At 40.2% G+C, this 20,424-nt stretch overlaps 1 protein-coding gene across 5 annotated transcripts in view; it reads right to left on the bottom strand.

Annotated features, from left to right (window-relative positions):
• Positions 1–20,424, bottom strand: part of ANKRD44 (ankyrin repeat domain 44) — a 367,287-nt gene that overhangs the window by 173,535 nt on the left and 173,328 nt on the right. For all 5 annotated transcript variants that reach the window (XM_041737073.1, XM_041737070.1, XM_041737071.1 and 2 more), the window contains 5 exons: positions 15,302–15,502; positions 14,898–14,985; positions 11,808–11,950; positions 11,035–11,247; positions 2,105–2,183 (listed from right to left, as the gene is read on the bottom strand). In XM_041737073.1, the coding sequence (XP_041593007.1) occupies positions 2,105–2,183; positions 11,035–11,247; positions 11,808–11,950; positions 14,898–14,985; positions 15,302–15,502 (724 nt within the window). The remainder of the gene's footprint in view (positions 1–2,104; positions 2,184–11,034; positions 11,248–11,807; positions 11,951–14,897; positions 14,986–15,301; positions 15,503–20,424) is intronic.

Raw genomic sequence — 20,424 nt, forward strand, 5'->3', positions numbered from 1 at the left:
TTCAAAATGGAGATGACAATGGCACCTCTCTCTCATGGATTTATGTGGAGTGCTTACCCAAATTCCTGCCACAGTGAGAACACTCAATCAACGTTAGCTTTATCATTACCTATAATGGACTATATATTATAGCCATTATATCCTCATAATTTTGGGTCCCTGGACCCCACCCAACCCACAAGCAAGATGCTAGGTCAGCCAAGAATGAGGCTCTGCAATAAGCTCTTAGATCACAGAGGATAAGAGATGGGTTCTCTTTCAAGCCTCATCCCAACTCAAAAGTCTACTACAGCCATGTCCAGAGAGGGCATGGGAGTCTTTCAAGTCCACAGGAATGGCTTTTGGAGAAGTCAAAGCAGCCAGCACCACCCCCAGACTATTGTCAGCACACTAGCATTATACACGGAGACGGGTCATGGCCTTGATTCAAAGGAAATGGCCAGGATGGTCTGGCCACAGGGATGGGCCTGTGGGAAGGCAGTGCTTACAAGGAGAAAACTTATTCTTTCCCTGATCTGATCACTGGTGCCTGAATGTGCTTAGCAGGGAGCAAAGCTTTTTATACACAGAGGCCCACTGATTACATTCACACTAAATTTTTTTTAAATGGATACCAAATATCTCCCTAGTTTCATTTCTTTTTAAGCCAGTGGACAATGTTTCTGGAAAAAAAAAAAGTTGAAAAATACACGGGATGAAGAAAGTGTGAGAAGGAGAGACTCTGGGGTCACTTGCCATTCCCCTTTGTTTACTTCAAGCAAGACAAAACAATTAATGGCCTTTTCAATAAAATGAATGTCAAAGACATATCACATATTTCAAATTAGAATTAATGGTATTGTACAGTTAATTTTCATTTTACCTTCCTTTGCTCACTGGAAACTTGTCAAGATTTATTTTTCCCCTATAGTTAAATGCTTATAAGTTTCCTTTGCTTTGCTGCAGGTATTTTCCTTCCTAAGCATAATTTCCCTGGCTGATCTTCCATCTAAATGTTAAGTAACTTTTTGGTTTTATGACTTGAGTGCCTAGGACATAACATAGTATCATTAACAATTCATCCAAGATTCTTATAGATGAGAAAAAGGCAGGTCCAAGAAATTGACTAATGACAGAATTTTGAGAAGTACAAATATGGGTCAACTAAAGATAGTTCAAAAATTGCTGAACTTGGAATGTCAGCATAAAACAGGCCTAAACCTGTTTTTTAATTGTCTCTAAGATTTGCTAAGAAAGCAGTAGTTGTGTGGTCAAGGTCAATCCATTCACAGATGCTGGTCATAGCTCATAATAGCATTATGAACCATAATGTGAGGTGACACTCCCTAGTACTTTGGCTACAGACAACCCAGTGGTTCAAGTATACCTTTGTTGTGAGCCTGGAAAATTACTAGATGATGTGATTTTCTAAGGTCTTTATCAAGCCTATGACTTTATCATCTTTTATATCATGCACTTGACTGCTTTTCCTCTGAGTCACCTCGTTTTTCCTACCTTTGCCCAAGGAACTAAGTTTTAACTTAGGAAACTATGGTGAACTCTAAAACTTAAAAATAATTCAGATTTGCTGCTAGAAAATGTATGATAGTTATTTTTATTAGTTTCAGAGTGAAAAGTGCAGGACCTTGAGCCCATATGAGCACATCATTTCCAGGATCAAAACTCATATGCTCTTTGACTGGGAATTAACTGAGAAACAGTGGCTTTATGTTCTTGCTCCTAAGCTGGATGGTGATAATATGTCTGACAAAGAGCTTTTAGAAAAGTACATCAGAGGATTGGTGTAAATCTCAGCTTAATAAAACAGACCATTGGGATGCCTGGGTGGCTCAGTGGTTGAGCATCTGCCTTTGGCCCAGGACTTGATCCCGGGTTCTGGGATCAAGTCCCACATTGGGCTCCCTGCATGGCTTCTCCCTCTGCCTACGTCTCTCCTTCTCTCTGTGTGTCTCTCATGAATAAATAAGTAAAATCTTTTAAATAAATGAACAAAATAAATAAAAATACAACAGACCATGATCAAAAACAGAGCATCATCTTTCGTGTTCAGCCAAACTCAGATCAGGACACTGTTCAAATAACACTGCAGAAGCATCTCTCTTACCATTCTGAATGAGAGTTTGTGACCGTGTGAACCTTCCATGGACAGCTGTCATGTGCAGTGGACTTTTGCCATCTTTGCTCTAAAAAAATGAAAGGAGAGAGAAACAAAGGATCAGTGACATCAATCTGAAACATCTCTATGGATACTACTGTCAATGCTCTGAAAATAAAATGTCAAGTTAGATTTTTTAAAAAGTATAATAAAAACTTATAAAAGGTAAAAGATAATTTTGAAAGCAAAAGTATATATAGCACCTCAAGTTACTGCAAAACATCACATTTTAAAGAAGCTTAGAGAAGCGAAAATTATTTTAGAGAAGAAATGTGAAATTTCTAGTTACATTGACAATTTTAAAACTATCCTGTTTCAAACTGAAGCAATCATCCAAGATGCTTTTTCCTCTCATGATCTACTGATGAAGATGGTTTCCTTCAAGGCATTTCATTTTTCAATTTTTGTCTAAAGTACATGAAAAAAGACAAATGATGTGTTAAGTGGCTTGGCCCTGTTTGACCTAAAGTTGACGAAGACTGCAGCTCTCCGACCTGACCTGGTACACTCCAACACTCCCTATATCCTAATTCCATAGAAAAATGACACTTCTGATTGTTCCAAAACAGAAATGCTGGTTTCAATTAAGTCATTAGAAATCATAAAATTAAGGCATATAATGGATTAGCAAATTGCCATTTTAAACATCACCTAGAAATGTGCTGAATTAATACATCTCTATATTACTTAAAATATAAATGGAACTCCCTGATATAGATTAATCCAAAACATGAAAAAATGTATAGAATCCATAGACTTATCATCATTACACCAAATACCAAAGTCCTACATATTTATTAAGAAATAGTCATTTACAGAAGTTCATCTAAAAATAGTAATGCCCATATGCTGAATGAAATAAATCAATCGGAGAAAGACAATTATCATATGGTTTCACTCATACGTGGAATATAAGAAATAGTGGAAGGGACCATAAGGGAAAGGAGGGAAGCTGAGTGGGGAAAAATTAGAGAGTGAGACAAACCATGAGAGGCTCCTAACTCTGAGAAACAAACAAAGGGTTGTGGAAAGGGAGGTGGATGGGGGGATGGAGTGCCTGGGTGATGGGCACTGGGGGGGGGGGGCACTTGATGGGATGGGCACTGAGTGTTATACTATATGTTGGCAAACTGAATTTAAATAAAATATAAAAATTAAAAATAAAAATAGTAATACCTCTCAAAACATTAAGTATCCCTAATGGAATGTATCCTTTCACTCAGGTACTGTTAATAAAAGAAAAAAAAAAAAGAAAGAAGAGAAAGAAATAGATGTAGCTATTCTTTTTCTAAGTCTCAGGAGAAACATTTTCCAAAGTCTAGGGTTAAATATGAGATTTCAAAAATGCAAGTTCATTTTTGCGATGAAACCTTTATATACCTGTGCTTTAAAATGCACTGTTGGTGGAAATGTATATTAGTGCAGCCACTGTGGAAAATAGTATGGAGGTTCCTCAAAAACTTAAAAACTAGAATACCATATGACCTAGTAATTCCACTACCCGTATCTACCCAAAGAAAATGAAAACACTGATTTCCAAAACATTTACTGCAGCGTTATTTACAATAGCCAAGATATGGAGACAACCTAAGTGTTCTTGACAGATGGATAAGGAAAATGAGGTACACACAGACAGAGACACACAGACACACACACAGAGGAATGTTACGCAGCCATAAAAAGGATGCACTCTTGCTATTTGTGACAACATGGATGGACCTAGAAGGTATTATGCTAAGTGAAATAAGTCAGACTGAGAAAGATGAATACCATATGATTTCACTCCTATGTGGAATCTATAAATCAAAACAAATAAACAAAAAGCAGAAACAGACCCATAGATACAGACAAGTGATGGTTGCCAGATGGGAGGGTGTTGGGAGGATGGGCAAAATGAGTGAAGGGGAGTGGGAGATACAGGTTTCCAGTTATGGAATGAGTAAGTAATGGGAATAAAAGGTACAGCATAGGGAGTAAGTCAGTGGCATTGCAACAGCGTTTTACGGTGACAGATGGGAGCTACACTCGCGGTGAGCACTACATCTAGAGAAACCGAATTACTGTGCTGTACACCTGAAACTAATGCAACATTGTATGTCAACTATATTCAAATTTTTAAAAAATATTTTAATTAAAAAGAAAGAAAATATGGCAACCTAAAAATAAATACATTTTAAAAATGACTCTTTGTTTTAAAGAGTTCACAATGGGAAACAAATCATCATTTGAATAAGTATTTCTCAGAGTGAACCAAGGACTAGCTGCATCTAAATCACCTGAGGCTTTTGTTAGAAATGTGAGCTCTGTGCCCTAACTCAGACCACTGCAGTCTAACCTGCACAGCGTGCTCAAGTGTAGGGACCACTCTTTAGATTGTGGGCTGGAATCGCTTATAAAACCATAAGGATTCAAAAGAAGATCTTTTATTATATCCTATAAGTCTATTCCTTAGAAAGGAAGAAAGGAGTCATGCACAATCTTTGCCAAGGCAAGAGATCATCAGGACAGTAAATGCATCAATTGAAAAATAATCTTTATACTGAAAAGTCATCAGGTAAATGGGAGGGAAAATAGGACCTTTTCTCCATCTAATATGATTGCAATCTGAGTCAGAAGAGATTGAGAAAGGAAGATGGAAGTAAGCTTGAAGCTTTACTGAAATGGTATTTTTAGAGGAAAAGGAACAGCAACCAAGAGAATAAGGAGTCAATTGCAGAAATTGCAGTTATCTGCAATAAGAGTTATTAACTTGTCCCTAGGTGGTGCTATTTCTTTAAATTTTGCTCCAATATTTTTCTCTTAAATTTAATTGAAAACATGACAAATTAGCATTTAGTTAAATATATATAAAGCCATAAATATTTCAGTGCTTAGATAATATCTTTATAAATATTTAGCTAAGAACTTCTCCGTGTCTAGAAAATAGCTTAAAGGCTTTACCGGGGAATAACCATCAACTTGGTAGTAACTACCTAAATTGCAGCCAGAGAAGCCAAAGCAGAAGTAACCAGTTTCTGTGGTGTGTGGTTTACAAAGCTGGTTCCACTTCAGGGATAGCCAGTGCCACCCCCTTCTATCCCATGGAGTGCTTGTGCTTTTGGTAAAGACCAAACTGTGGTGTAATACAAAAGACAGCTACATCAGATCTATCTTTCCCTCGGTTCATCTACCACTGAGTCCAGTCCTTGGCTGATTTTTTTTTTCTGCCTGAGGGATATGGTGGCAGGGGGTGGGGAGGTGTGTATAGGACGCATTGCGAGTATCACAGAGCCATTTTCGAACAGTCATGTTTACGTGGTTTGAATGTAAAAGGAACTTGCTATTTCAAAAAGCCATTGGAAACTAATGAAGGTCAAAGGATAATACTTTTTTATTTTGTCTTTACAGGTTAGAACTCAGGATATTCAGGTTGAGACTAGAGATCCTACTGAGTTTCATTATCTGCCTGAGAAATTTGTCACATGGGGGGACTTGTTACTGCTGCTGTTTTTAAGACTTCAGACAAGGATAAAACATTCCTGGCATCGTCAAAGGAGAGGGTATGTTAATTCTTCCATTTATTCAAAGCTTTGCTTTTATAAAATTTTTTCTTAATTCCTAGTCTCTTTCCTATTTCTAGACTCAATTTCCCATCAGGGTTAAAGCTCAGAAAATCTTGTTATTTCGAGAATTTTTTAGTTAAGCAAGAAGCTCTTCTTCTTCTTCTTCTTCTTCTTCTTCTTCTTCTTCTTCTTCTTCTTCTTCTTCCTTCTTCCTTCTTTCTTCTTCTTTCTTCTTCTTCTTTTTTTGTATATTTTTTTATTGGAGTTCGATTTGCCAATGTATAGTATAACACCCAGTGCTCATCCCGTCAAGTGCCCCCTCAGTGCCCATCACCCAGTCACCCCATCTCCCTGCCCACCTCCCCTTCCACTACCCCTTGTTCGTTTCCCAGAGTTAGGAGTCTCTCATGTTCTGTCTCCCTTCCTGATATTTCCCACTCAGTTTCTCTCCTTTCCCCTTTATTCTCTTTCACTATTTTTTATATTCCCCAAGTGAATGAAACCATATAATGTTTGTCCTTCTCCGATTGACTTACTTCACTCAGCATAATACCCTCCAGTTCCATCGACGTCGGAGCAAATGGGGGGTATTTGTCGTTTCTAATGGCTGAGGAATAACCCATTGTGTACATATAGACCACAGCTTCTTTATCCATTCATCTTTTGTTGGACACCGAGGCTCCTTCCACAGTTTGGCTATTGTGGACATTGCTGCTATAAACATTGGGGTGCAGGTGTCCCGGCGTTTCCCTGCATCTGTATCTCTCGGGTAAATCCCCAGCAGTGCAATTGCTGGGTCGTAGGGCAGCTCTATTTTTAACTCTTTGAGGAGCCTCCACACAGTTTTCCAGAGTGGCTGCACCAGTTCACATTCCCGCCAACAGTGCAAGAGGGTTCCCCTTTCTCCACATCCTCTCCAACATTTGTTGCTTCCTCTCTTGTTAATTTTCCCCATTCTCACTGGTATGAGGTGGGATCTCATTGTGGTTTTGATTTGTATTTCCCTGATGGCAAGTGATGCAGAGCATTTTCTCAGGTGCCTATTGGCCATTTGTTTGTCTTCTTTGGTGAAATTTCTGTTCATGTCTTTTGCCCATTTCAGGATTGGATTGTTTGTTTCTTTGCTGTTGAGTTTAATAAGTTCTTTACAGATCTTCGATACTAGCCCTTTATCTGATAGGTCATTTGCAAATATCTTCTCCCATTCTGTAGGTTGTCTTTTAGTTGTGTTGACTGTTTCTTTTGCTGTGCAGAGGCTTTTTATCTTGATGAAGTCCCAATAGTTCATTTTTGCTTTTGTTTCCCTTGTCTTCATAGATGTGTCTTGCAAGAAGTTGCTGGGGCCAAGGTCAAAAAGGGTGTTGCCTGTGTTCTCCTCTAGGATTTTGATGGATTCTTGTCTCACATTTAGATCTTACATCCATTTTGAGTTTATCTGCAAGAAGCCCTTCTAAGGAGGTGGGCACAGCTCAGCCATGGTCATGAAGGAAAACTAATAAAGATTAAGAATATTTTAGTATCTTTGAGGGCGGAAATTCAGCATCCTTCAAGGAAGATTAATCCTTCAACTAAATGGAGTGTTTCAATTTCCTTGACCATCGTTGTCAGAAATCCATTCATGTCTTCCATTCTAAGTGTCTTCTTACCTCATTCTCCAACATCCCCCAAGCCTTCCCTAAATTCATTCCATTGATGATTAGCAGTCTATGGTGAAAAATTAAGTGTTAAAATGAAGTAGCCATGCTTTTCAGGTCCATTTTATGGGAGAGAAGACTACCATAAACTCCATATATAATTGGAGTCCCTAAGCTAGTCAGTTAACTAGTGGAAGGAAGTGGGTAGTGTGCCAGGAAGTGGCCTTCTAGCCTTCTGCCCCCCACACTGAGGATATCAGTTGGCATGTCTTCAAAAGGGGAATGGAGAGCATCAGACAACCTCTTGAATTAATTAAGTGAAGGCTGGTGAAAGGAGCTGCTTTATTTAATGCCAATAATACTTTTCCTTTCTTTGGAGAATTGAAGGATGTCCTTCAGATACCAGTATGACCATATAAGTGTCACAGGTTTGGGGGACATTGCCAGTTGGGCCACCTGTTAACCTCCTGCCTTCTCACCACAATCCCCTGTGACTTCAACACCATACAAAGACTCTTCCCACCTTGGTTTACAGTTCCTTGGTCTCTCTGATGCCCCCTCAGACCTTCCCTTACCTGCATTAGGACCTTGGATGGGCTCCTCTTGCAAGATACGGAACTCCAAAATTCCATCTATCCTACTGTATTTCTGCCTGTTTTCCACCTCCATGAAGACATATTATACTCCCCTCCATTTCCTTTCTATCTTCTCTGACTCTTCTTTTTTCATACCTTTTTCTACTCAGGCTATGACATACTCTCTCCTGGGGTGATATCCTTTTCTCTCAGCCTCCACTATGCATCACCTCTGTGTGAATGAGGCAGCTGAAATTTTTTCTTCCATCCTCTTTTGCTCTCCCATGTTGGAAGATTGCATGTTCCATTATTGGTCTCCTCAGACTGGCTGTACCAAAGGCTCAAAATCACCTTCACAAAAACTAAACTTACCAATTTTACCTCCTTTTTAAAAATTTATTTATTTATTTATGATAGTCACACAGAGAGAGAGAGAGGCAGAGACATAGGCAGAGGGAGAAGCAGGCTCCATGCACCGGGAGCCCGACTTGGGATTCGATCCCGGGTCTCCAGGATCGCGCCCTGGGCCAAAAGCAGGCACTAAACCACTGCACCACCCAGGGATCCCCCAATTTTACCTTCTAAGCCTACTCTTTCTCCTGACATCCCTCCTTTTTTTTTTTTTTGACATCCCTCCTAATAACGATAGTCGTTTGTGGAGTGCTTGCCATGGGGCAGAAACTGTTCTAAGTAATTAATGTGAGATGATTTGTTTAATTCTCACAACGGTTCCATGATGAAGATGCCACTGTTTCCCTAATTTTACAGATAAATAGACACCCAGAGAGGTTGTTTCTGATTGTGTAATTACTGGAAGTCAAGGCTAGGATTGGAATAGAGGCAACCCAACCTCAGAACCAAACACTTAACCCCCACGCTGTGTTCCCTCTGAACCAGATTTCAGCTCTTACACTTGTCTTCAACTTCTCCAACTCCAATCCAACCAAATTTCATTAATTTTTCTTTCTGCAGAGCCTCTCTCTTTTGTTTTCTCCCTACTCCCCTGTCCTCAGGACCTCTCATCCAAACCAGTTTTACTGACTTCTAGTTATTCTCCAATTGTCCTCTCTCTAGGTCCACTATACCTGGATTTTCTCTTTAGAAAAATGAAAAGTTTTTTTTCCCCACCTGGATATAAAAATAATACATGCTCACATATCATAATCAGAAGATTAAAACAAATATACAAAAATGAAACTAAAAATCCAAATCACATTTTGCCTCTCTGCAGTGATAATATATAGGTATGTATTCCAAGTATTTTTCTCTTTCTGTGCATATACACAGACACATAACTTTCCTAAATTAAAAATTTAGATCATATTTACTTATTGCATATTAATTTTTCACTGATAACACTAGGTATTATTAGCCTTTTTCATATTTGCCAATCTTAAAGGCAAATATACTTGTGTATTAGTTTGCATTTTTTCTAATTACTATTGGATACTGAATATTTTTCATAGGTCTAATAAATATTGTTTTCTCTCTCTTATGACTGGCACTTTACACATATTTTCTAGTAGGTTATCAGACTTTTTCTTATTGGTTTTTATGAGCTCTTTATATATAGTAAATGTATTAACTCTTTGCTTATCATGTTAGTGCAGAAAAATTTCTCTGAGTTGTTCCTCTTTCAAATTTATATTTTATATATGAATACAATTTTGTATATGTACATAGGTTTATTTGTTTTGGGAGGTTTTTGTTTTGCTTTGTTTTGTTTTGCCATATAAACATTTAAAATGTTTACATTATCACACATATAATTGTTTTCCATTTCTGGTGTTCTGTGGCCAGATTACTATTTCTAATGCTCAGTTGGGATCCCATGACCTCCATACTGACTAGCAGCCCCTATAGCTTATAGAAGCCCAAACTCTTCACCCAATAAGTCTTTTTTTTTTTTTTTTTGATAAGTCTTCTTCCTTGATCTGGTCCCATTTCAGCTTGTTTCTGGCTTCTTTCCTTCATACAATCTATGCTCCCCTTATTTTTTTTTTAATTTTTATTTATTTATGATAGTCACACAGAGAGAGAGAGAGAGAGAGAGAGAGGCAGAGACACAGGCAGAGGGAGAAGCAGGCTCCATGCACCGGGAGCCCGACGTGGGATTCGATCCCGGGTCTCCAGGATCGCGCCCTGGGCCAAAGGCAGGCGCCAAACCGCTGCGCCACCCAGGGATCCCTATGCTCCCTTTAAACACAATAAATCACTATTCTGAAAATTTATCTCATACTTACCCACTGTTAGAAATTATACGGAAAAAATGTAAAAAGATTTTAATAGTGAATAGGAAAGGTCATTAAAATGGATTGAACCAATATTCTTAGAATTAAACCTCAGAAAGAATCATTTTTCAAAAGCAGAGGCAGAGTACACTAGGGCCTTGCTTTAGGATTCCTGTGTGCTGGGGAGAAGGGCAGCTGGGTGAGGACAAGGTTACCTGCACAGGTGAGGACATTCCATCACAGTCCGAGTGCGGTGGCAGCGGTGCATCCTGGATGCTGAGGGCCGTGTGTAGGCCTCTCTTGGTCATCTGTTACGGTGAGCTAACTGCTAGCCCAGAGTCCCCAGAGCCTTTCCCATCTGGAACTCCCAAACCCTCTGTTCTGTCTATCTGGAATGCTCTCGGATTCTCTCTAGCCCTCTTCATCTCAACTGATAACAATCTTCCAACTCTCAGCTCAAAAGCAAGTTTCATTTTTGATCCTCAAGCAGGAAGCAAGTGTTGACTCTCCCATGCCACTCATCACGTTCTCTCGTCTCATGAGAACCTGAGCACACTATTTCCTTACCGTACTGTAACTTCTTTGAGAGCAGAGCTCATGTCTCATGTTGGAGCACTCTTTCAGAACCAGAGGGCACCAGATAGTTCTCAGTAAGTCCTGCAAACATTCACCAAGCTCCCAAAAGCTGTGGCTAGAACCTCGGTGCCTTCCAGCTGCTCCTACTACTTCTGCAGTAAAAACAAAGCTAAGTTTCTGTAGCACAGGACAAGGCTGTGGGAGCCAAGGTACTGAGAGTTCCCATTCTCAAACAGGATGTCATCGACAACAGTTGATTTTGCTCAAACCTTGGCTCAACGCAAGGGAACATAGCACAGAGAGAGACTAGGAGTGTTGTACCTGGATGTTAACATCTGCCCCGTTGTTTACTAACAGTTCAAGACACAAAGCACCATGTGTGGAGGCAGCGGCAAAATGCAGAGGGGTGAACCCGCTGTTGTTGGGCTGGTTCACATTAGCACCGTAGTCCGTCAGCTCATTAACTACAGCATCCTGCCCATTGTAGCAGGCCAGGTGAAGAGCCGTGTTGCCATAGATGTTGATTTCATCGATCTGCAAAGGAGTCCAACACAGAGCAGGTAAAATCATCAGAGCCACTTTACTGCACTTGTTGTGGGCGGGGGGGGGGGGGGGACCGGAGGGTACAGAAGGAGACGGAGAGAGAAAATCTTAAGCAGACTCCACGCTCAGCAAGGAACCCGTTGAGGGTTTGATCCAAGGACCCCGAGATCATGACCTGAGCAGAAATCAAGAATCAGATGCTAAACCAGATGCCCCACACCTGGTACACCACAATTTAGAAGGGTAAATGCTGAAGGCGGATGAAGAACCCAAATCTAACATGACTGGTTAATATGTATTACGTGCAATATATAAATTTAAATATTTTGCTATGTTGATACAGAAAGTTAGCTTGTCTTCTGCTTTTTCATGACTTGCTGTATGCCCCCATTGCCTTTCATCAACTGCCCCTGTAAACTCTAAAAGATATGATGTTAGAAGATAAGGTGTTTTTTTTTTACCCTCTTGAATTAACATGCAAACAGGATTTAATTTCAGGACAATAGAAAACCCACAAAATACCACAAGTTGATGCATTAATCATAGCTCACCTCCACACCCAGATTCAGGAGGTGTTTGACAACATTGATCTGTCCATTGGAGGCTGCAGCATGCAGGGGGGTATAACCCTTCTTATCCTTACACGTCACTTCGGCACCGTGGTTAATGAGCAGTGCCACAACATCCAGGTGGCCTTCACAAAGAGAGCAGTAGAAAACATGGTTAACCTTTTTAGGATAATTTGATGATTTATTCCACCTAAATGATCACCATTAGCTTTTAGTGCCACGAACACTTTAAATAAGGGCAAGGTCCTGCTAATATGTTAGTGCCATAGCCAAAAAAGAATTATGTTAAAATGAAAGCAATGCTTTTAAAAGCAGTTGCCATTCTTTACTGAAAAGTCCAACAAGGACAATTTGGTTTGGAAAAATTAATGAAAGAAAAAAATCAATTAGTCAGAATAACTTCACATTAGTGTTAAATCATATGAGATCGCTGCTGCTTGGCATTTTTTTTTCTTTTTTTTGAACCACAAAAATGATACTTTCATATGGTTCAACCTAAAAATATTCTTGTGAATTACTGGCTAAACAGAAACTCTTCCAGTTTCAACTCTTGTGGGCATATTTTCTAGAATAATTTCCTTTGTACCCTATCTTACTATATATACCATGAGAAATGTATTTGACCTCTATATTGTAACTGAAGATTGTTTGATGCTTTGGGTCATGGCTGTAAATGTGGTTGATAATTGAGAGGTCGAAGATAAGTACTAACTCCAAGGGTCTAAGATGTGAAGGGGGTGGGGTGTGAGTGTGTGTGTGTGTGTGTGTGTGTGTGTGTGTATGAGAAAGAGAGATGAAGAGAAATGTGTTTGGGGTGGTGAGGGAGAGAGTTGGGGGTGTGTGTGTGAGAGAGAGAGACAGAGCTTGGTCATGGCTTGTTTTATTAAAATTTGACTTTTTCCCTTAAGACATGTATGTAGAAAAATTATTTTCAATTACTAGTGGTGCTATCTTAAGCTTAAGTGGTGCTATCTTTTTTTTTTTAATTTTTATTTATTTATGATAGTCACACAGAGAGAGAGAGAGAGAGAGGCAGAGACATAGGCAGAGGGAGAAGCAGGCTCCATGCACCGGGAGCCCGACTTGGGATTCGATCCCGGGTCTCCAGGATCGCGCCCTGGGCTAAAGGCAGGCGCTAAACTGCTGCGCCACCCAGGGATCCCCTAGTGGTGCTATCTTTTGTCTTTTGTCTGGGTTTTTATTCTTTACAGATAGTCATCTATATATTTTTTCCTATTTGTATCCCCATGACACACAAAATAATGACTTTACTTCTTTAAAACAATTCTACACAAATGTTTTAACTGTGCATCAGCAAAGAACAAACTTGAAACCCCAAGTTCTTTGAGTCCCATCTCACACTAGTCTGGTGTGTGCTCTGCATAAACATCAGTCTGGCAAATGTCCCCTGACTCCAGTCCCATAGGTACCACGCAGACATCTTATCTGCTTCAGTCAGCTCAAAAGTCCATGTTGTCTTTAAAAAGTGATAAGGTTGTCCCCGTAAGCAGAGCTGTCACAGTGTGCACTACCTTAAACTGTTTCGTTAGTGTCATTATTTTTTCCCAGTTTGAGCTAATGTGTTTTATTTGTGAATAGTCTTTTACATTTTTGTATGCTGAATATGGGCACCAAAGAACCTGTAAAAGTTATCTTTTTTATCTTTTTTTTAAAATTTTATTTACTTATGAGACAGAGAGAGACAGAGGCAGAGCCATAGGCAGAGGGAGGGAGAAGCAGGCTCCATGCAGGGAGCCCGATGTGGGACTCGATCCCGGGCTCCAGGATCACACCCCAGGCTGAAGGCAGGTGCTTAACCGCTGAGCCACCCAGGGATCCCCTGGGTGCAAAATCTCAAGATTCTGGTTTTTTAAGCCCAAATATCCATTCAGACTCATCTATGGCCCCCTAATTTATTTCATCCCTACCCAACCCACTCTCTTTTTCCTCCCCACCATTAATATTATTGTTGTTTATGATAATAAAAGCCCCGTATGCATGTTAAAAAGGATTCAGAAAAGGCAAAAAGGTGTTAAAAGGAAACCAAAACCATCCATAATCACCAATCCCTCGAGATACTCAGCTAACATTTCAGCATATAATATATTCCAGATTGTCTCTATTGCAGTCTTTTTTTTTTTTTTTACAAAAATGAGGATCATAGTATCCATACTATGTTATGATCTGTTTTTACTTAACATATCATAGAGTCTTTCTATGCTAATAAATACTAATGACATCATCACTGTGGTTAGTGCATAGTGTCCCATCGGGCAGGTCTTTATCATTCACCAACAAAATCTCCTGTGGATGGGCACTCAGGTTGTTTATAACTTGGGGCTGATAGAATCGCATCTGCTTTTCAAATTGCAGAATGTTCTCCAGTTAGAAACACAAAGGAAGGATCTCAGTTCTTTGTTCCTCACCAATCTACACCGAGAATAAACTCTATGAGGTCTGTCATGTATCAGTGGTATTTGTGCCAACAAAAGTGAAAAAGAAAAACACAGCAATGTAACCTCTTCCTTCATTTCTCCCACCCAAGCTGGCAGAAGCAAGAACCACAAACTTCAGCTTTGTCGGCTGTAGAGTAGCAGGATAATCCATGGTGACCCTTGTCACTTCAACCTACACAACAGCCAGGGGGCTTTCCTTCCCTCCTTTTTGTTTCTTTCCAAAATATTTATAAATAAAAGGACAAATGGCATTCATGTCCTTGCTTTGCTAGCCAGTCCTTTTTCTTTTTAAATACTTCATTTTGCTGCCATAACAAGTTAGAAGAAGCACCGTTTGTGCTGCTTTCCAGGCCAGATTGGAGCACATTCAATGAGGTCCAGGCCATGATTCATCCCTCCTCCTCTCTGTGAGGTAAATAAACCTCTGACAGAGCAACTGTCTAACTAGAGCACTCAACGCATGGCAGTAAAATGGCCCAAATCTTAACTCAGTTGGATCCCAACCTTGGAAAGAAGTCAGGCTTGCCCAAGAGAAAGCCTACATGCTTAGCAACAGGCCCACAGCTTCTTTGGTTACAGTTGTTTGCATTTTTCTTTCCATTCATGGAATTCTTACCCATATATGCTGCCCAGTGCAGAGCACGCCGGTCCTTCTTATCAAATGCGTTGATGTTTGCTCCTTTGGCCAAGAGTAAATTGACCATCTGAAAGAAAACCAACATGCAGATAATCTGAGTCAAATTAACATCCAATATAAGGCAGATCAGTGACTTGGAATTCAAACACAGTAGGAAGCTGATGTCACAGACAACCCCATGGCACGTGTGTCAGGAAAGGCCAAGGTGACAGCTCCTTTTTCAACCCCTGGCTGTACAGTTAAAACTAGCTGTCGCTGCCTAAGGTTGGGTGTGTGGATGGTAGCATCATGCTCTCTGAAAGCCTCAGCGTGAGCCTGGCTTCCACTTGGGGCCCAGAGAGTCTGTAGGGAGAATGCTTGGCGCCAGTGATGAGGGCACTCACCTCCACGTGGCCATTCAGAGCAGCGTGGTGCAAGGCGGTGCGCCCCCCTCGGTCGGAGACGTTGACGCTGCTCAGCAGGGGAATGATCACTTCTGCACACTTGACAGCCTTGTTGGCAGCTGCCACGTGGAGTGGCGTCTGCCAATTCTTGTCCCTCGCATTGACGTCAGCCGAGTGCTTAATCAATACTTGCACTGCTTCCTACAACAGGGGCAGAGTTGGCAGGGGTCACTGACAGAGGCTCAATCAACACTGATTGGATAGAAGACGCTTCACTAGACCCTGGAGCCACAGGAAGGGAAGGCTCTGTGCCCTCACAGGCTGGCTCAAGATGTAGGTTCTTCTGAGAAAAGCAAGGTAATATGTGATAAAGATCGAAAGAGTGGCACAGACGAAAGCAGATCCATTTATCTTTCTGTGTTAGGCCAAGAGCCCTGGCACAGCTTTAAAACCAAGTAAGCTTTCTAAGTGTAAGGTTTCCTACTAGGGTGTAAAGTACCCTTAGGACAAATGACAGCACCCCGTGCAAGTGCACACCTGGGGTAAAATATCCATAAGTCAAAAGGCCCCCAAAGATCATCTAAACTTGGAGGTGCTTGTCAATAAGCCTCCATCTTCCAAGCCAAAGGCCTCAAAGCCCTTTGGATGTTCTTGGATCGATTTATAAATCTTTGTCTCCACCAACATCTTAACCCTCACTGTGCGATCAATAGCAGTCAAGGGAAGATGTCTATTACTACCTCAACTTGAAGCTACAAAATTGTTCTGTGTTTCCCCCAACCTCTTCCATGTTATAGTGGGGCAACTTCTTTTCTACTATTGAGTTCCTTCACCTTTCTTGAGACTTACACTTTTTATTTTCCTTCCATTGACCTAATCAGCTTATAAGCCTCTTGAACTATTACTCTCAACCTTGGCTGTATAATGGAATCACCTGAGAAGCTCTTAAAAATACAGATGGCTGGGGTGCCTAGGTGGCTCAGGTGGTGAAGTGTCTGACTCTTGATCTCAGCTCAGGTTTTAATCTCAGGGTCATGATTTTGAGCCCCTTGTTGGGCTCTACACTGGGCTCCAAAGCCTACTTAAAAAAAAACAAAACAAAACAAAACAAAAAAACAGATGGCTGGTGCCACACCAGAGATTCTAACTGGCCTCAGAATTTCTGTAAAGCCTTCTGGTAACTTTGTTGTATGGATAGGATTGAGGACACTCTTCTGTTCCACCGAGAAAAGGATATAGCTTCTCTCAAGATGGGAGTGACTGTTGGTTGTTTCTCTTTACTTCTAGAGATATCCCTACAACCAGTTACTGGGACTCCTTTATAAACATCTTCTCAATGTGGCATCAATAAACCAAGGAAAGGCAATGAAATGTGCCACACTCCTGCCACCCTTCATGGATCAAGAACTTACCCCTGTCCACCATATTCCTCACAGGCCTTAACTATCCCATCTACTTTATCATGCAGATACATACAAGTGCTCAGATAGTAAATTATTTAAAATATTAAGATTAACATTTGTATCAGGAACATAAATAACAAAATAAGAAGAATGTTCTTTTTTTTTTTTAATTTTTTTTTTATTTATTTATGATAGTCACAGAGAGAGAAAGAGAGAGAGGCAGAGACACAGGCAGAGGGAGAAGCAGGCTCCATGCACCGGAAGCCCGACGTGGGATTCGATCCCGGGTCTCCAGGATCACGCCCTGGGCCAAAGGCAGGCGCTAAACCGCTGCGCCACCCAGGGATCCCAAGAAGAATGTTCTATGCATCAGTAGTAGCAACACATTGAGATGAATGGCTAACATGGACAGTAGAATGAGAGCAAAAAATTTAGTTTTGTAAATTAGAGAATACAGTTTAAACATACTGTGATCCTCCATTTAGATGCCATAAACAATATACTCATAGGGCCCAAGCAAACAAATAATTCGTTAAAATTATCAAAAAGGAAAAAAAAGATATATGTCACCTATCCTCAGCAAGACAATAAGGTAATGACTACTAAGTAACATTCCTGGAGCTCATATTAGAGTGAAATGTGTATGCGTATTCTTTTTTTTTTTTTAATTTTTATTTATTTATGATAGTCACAGAGAGAGAGAGAGAGGCAGAGACACAGGCAGAGGGAGAAGCAGGCTCCATGCACCGGGAGCCTGATGTGGGATTCGATCCCAGGTCTCCAGGATCACGCCCTAGGCCAAAGGCAAGCGCCAAACCACTGCGCCACCCAGGGATCCCCGTGTATGTGTATTCTTAACATACACTTGTGAATAAATATTAGCCAGACTCTAAAAGCTAGCAAGCTCTAAAAGCTAGCTGGGTGAACAAAAAACAAACAAAAGAAAAGCTAAACCACCATATAAAGTTAAGATTTAAATAAGAAAAAAATGATATTTTTGTTTAACTTTGTTTTTTTTTAAAAGCTCTTATTCATTTATTCATGAGAGACACAGAGAGACAGGCAGAGACATAGACAGAGGGAGAAGCAGGCCCCTTGCAGGGAGCCCAGTGCAGATCTCGATCCCCAGACCCAGGATCACGCCCTGAGCCGAAGGAAGATGCTCAACCACTGAGCTACCCAGGCGTCCCATTTTTGTTTAACTTTGGCCTCAAAAATTGTGAGGTTTCTGTAGATACATACAATCTATTGAGATGTGGGAAGAAACTCCTGGGACCTCCATTTAAGTTTATTTTCTTTAAAAAGGAAAGCATTTTAGCTGGTATTTAACTTCTGGGTTGGCACTGTGCCCTCAGCCAACTCCCAGAGGATCTTGCCTTGCACTATCCCAGATACCCTCCAGGAAAAGTAGGGTTTCCACAAGCAGAGGGGGTGAGGCTTGCCTTCTCCATTCATTCGCTCCAAGTGCACTGAAATGCACAGTGGTGGGCCTGCCAAGTCCATCTACAGATTGTGATATGTACCCTTAGACTAAAAACATCCTACAATGGGCAAGATTTATGCAAGAACCTTCAGATTAAAGACGATAATACAAATGCCAGTGTAAATAATGTGGAGTCACCGAGCTGACACTTCTACTCCAAGTAAAAGCTTTCTATACGTTAGAAGAGAAAAATAATGACAAATTTAATCATATCTGACAAGAGCTTGGTCAAAACAGAGGAAAATCATCAGTAAGTCTATTAGCTACACAGTTAGGTAAGACTATGATAAATGAAAAGTCTCACCCTAAGTATATTGTGATATACTTCAAATATTAGCTAATAATAGTAGTTCCTGTATATAATCCATAAATGAATAAGATGCACATTTGAAGATGCACGCTGAAAAAGTCTGCAGAGATATAGCCAAAAAGGCTGCAGATAACCACCATAAAGCAATACTATAAAAAGTGGTATCGTATCCTTTTCACATATTCACAGCAAATAACATTATATGGTACCATTTTAGTACCTTTGCCTTGTGTATTATTTTACTGTACTTATACAGATTCTTGCTTTGCATTACTTATTATATATATTCAAAATATACAGGAACATTTCACACATTTACGCTATTTGGACATAAGATCAATGAATTCGTGGGAAAAAAATTTTAAGATAACAAAATATGATTACTTTTAGAGTAATTCAGAGTAGGTGAATCAGATATTACCTAGGAAAGGCTTTACTTCTAAAGGAACATTTAAGGATGATTTGCATTTCACACAAAGTAATAAGTTAAGCAAAGAAAATATATATTTACATGCCAGTTACAGTTTATATATAAATACTGTTAGAGTTTGTGAGGGAGAATGTATATATTCTTAAACATGCAATACTTCTAAAACTTGTTTAATCATAAAGTTTTGTCTTTTTGCAAATAAAACTTTATTGGAACACAGCTTCACTTTGTGAATTTGTCTACGTATTATCTATGGCTGTGTTTGAATTCTAACAACAGAGTCGAGTATTTGTGACAGATACCACATGCAGCCATCAAAACTTAAAATATTTACTATTTGGCCCTTGATGGAAAAAGTTTGCAGAGCCCCCTAGTCTAGCTCCTTGTTTGAATTACCACAAACTACAAGTTATCAAATCTGGTTAAAATAAAATTTTGTTATTTACCAGGATGAAAAAGTACTGTGTTAAGTCCAAAGAGTCGTCTAAGGAAGGCAGGTCCTGTTAAAAGAATCAGAGGCCTCTGTATTCAGCTCATGCTATGCAGTGGTGGGTCTGCAGAGAATTTGGGAGGGGGGTGTACTGAGCTGCATTTTTTGGCATGAAAGAGTGAGCAACATTTGGAGCTCGAGAAAGAAGGGGTGAGAACAGAGAGAGGACTCGGGCCCTGCACCCCAGGGCCAAGATGTACATCTGGGCGGGAACAGAGTCAGAAAGCCAGGAGGGAAGAAGGGAAAGCCGGTGCAGAAACCAAACAGCAGGAGCAGGCTTGTGGAGCCAGGCAACCAAACACTCAAGTCTCCAGGAATTCTTTGGAATCATTGGGAGGATACTAGACTTTGCACGAGATATGGCACATAGTTTGCAGCCAGTTATTGCTGTTTAGAAGGCCCTGGCCAACATCTGAGTTACACCTAAAAAATTAGAAAAGATTCAAGTTCATTGGTCAGGGGAAAAAAAGAAGTGGATAATAAATCCCCCTCTCTCTTTTTAAAAGAATTTATTATTTATTTATTCATAAGACACACCGAGAGAGGCAGAGACACAGGCAGAGGGAGAAGAAGGCTCCCTGTAGGAAGCCTGATGAGGGCTGGATCCCAGGATCCCGACCTGAGCCAAAGGCTTAACCACTGAGCCACCCAGGTGCCCCTAATAAATTTCTTTTCATGTGAACCCTATGCAAGCCCTGTGGTGAGTGCCAACTTTATCACATTTGTCTCTCATACCAGCACTCACTGTCATAGCCCAAGGATGCCTAGAATAACCACTACTTTTGCTTACCTACTTTTATAAAATGTTTTGACTTTGTCATTTCTTCATTTTTATGCCTATATCTGCTTAGGAAATGAATTACATAGTTTTCATCTAACTTGGTAAGAAAGGACTATATCAAGAAATACTTAGTATACAAAGGAGAGTATCTTACTTAATTTCCAAAAATTAACTTTAATGAAAATGCAAGTATTCTAAAATGATTGTGGAATTAACTTCATAGGCA

This window comes from Vulpes lagopus, chromosome 22 (assembly GCF_018345385.1).
Source record: "Vulpes lagopus strain Blue_001 chromosome 22, ASM1834538v1, whole genome shotgun sequence".
NCBI lineage: Eukaryota > Metazoa > Chordata > Mammalia > Carnivora > Canidae > Vulpes > Vulpes lagopus.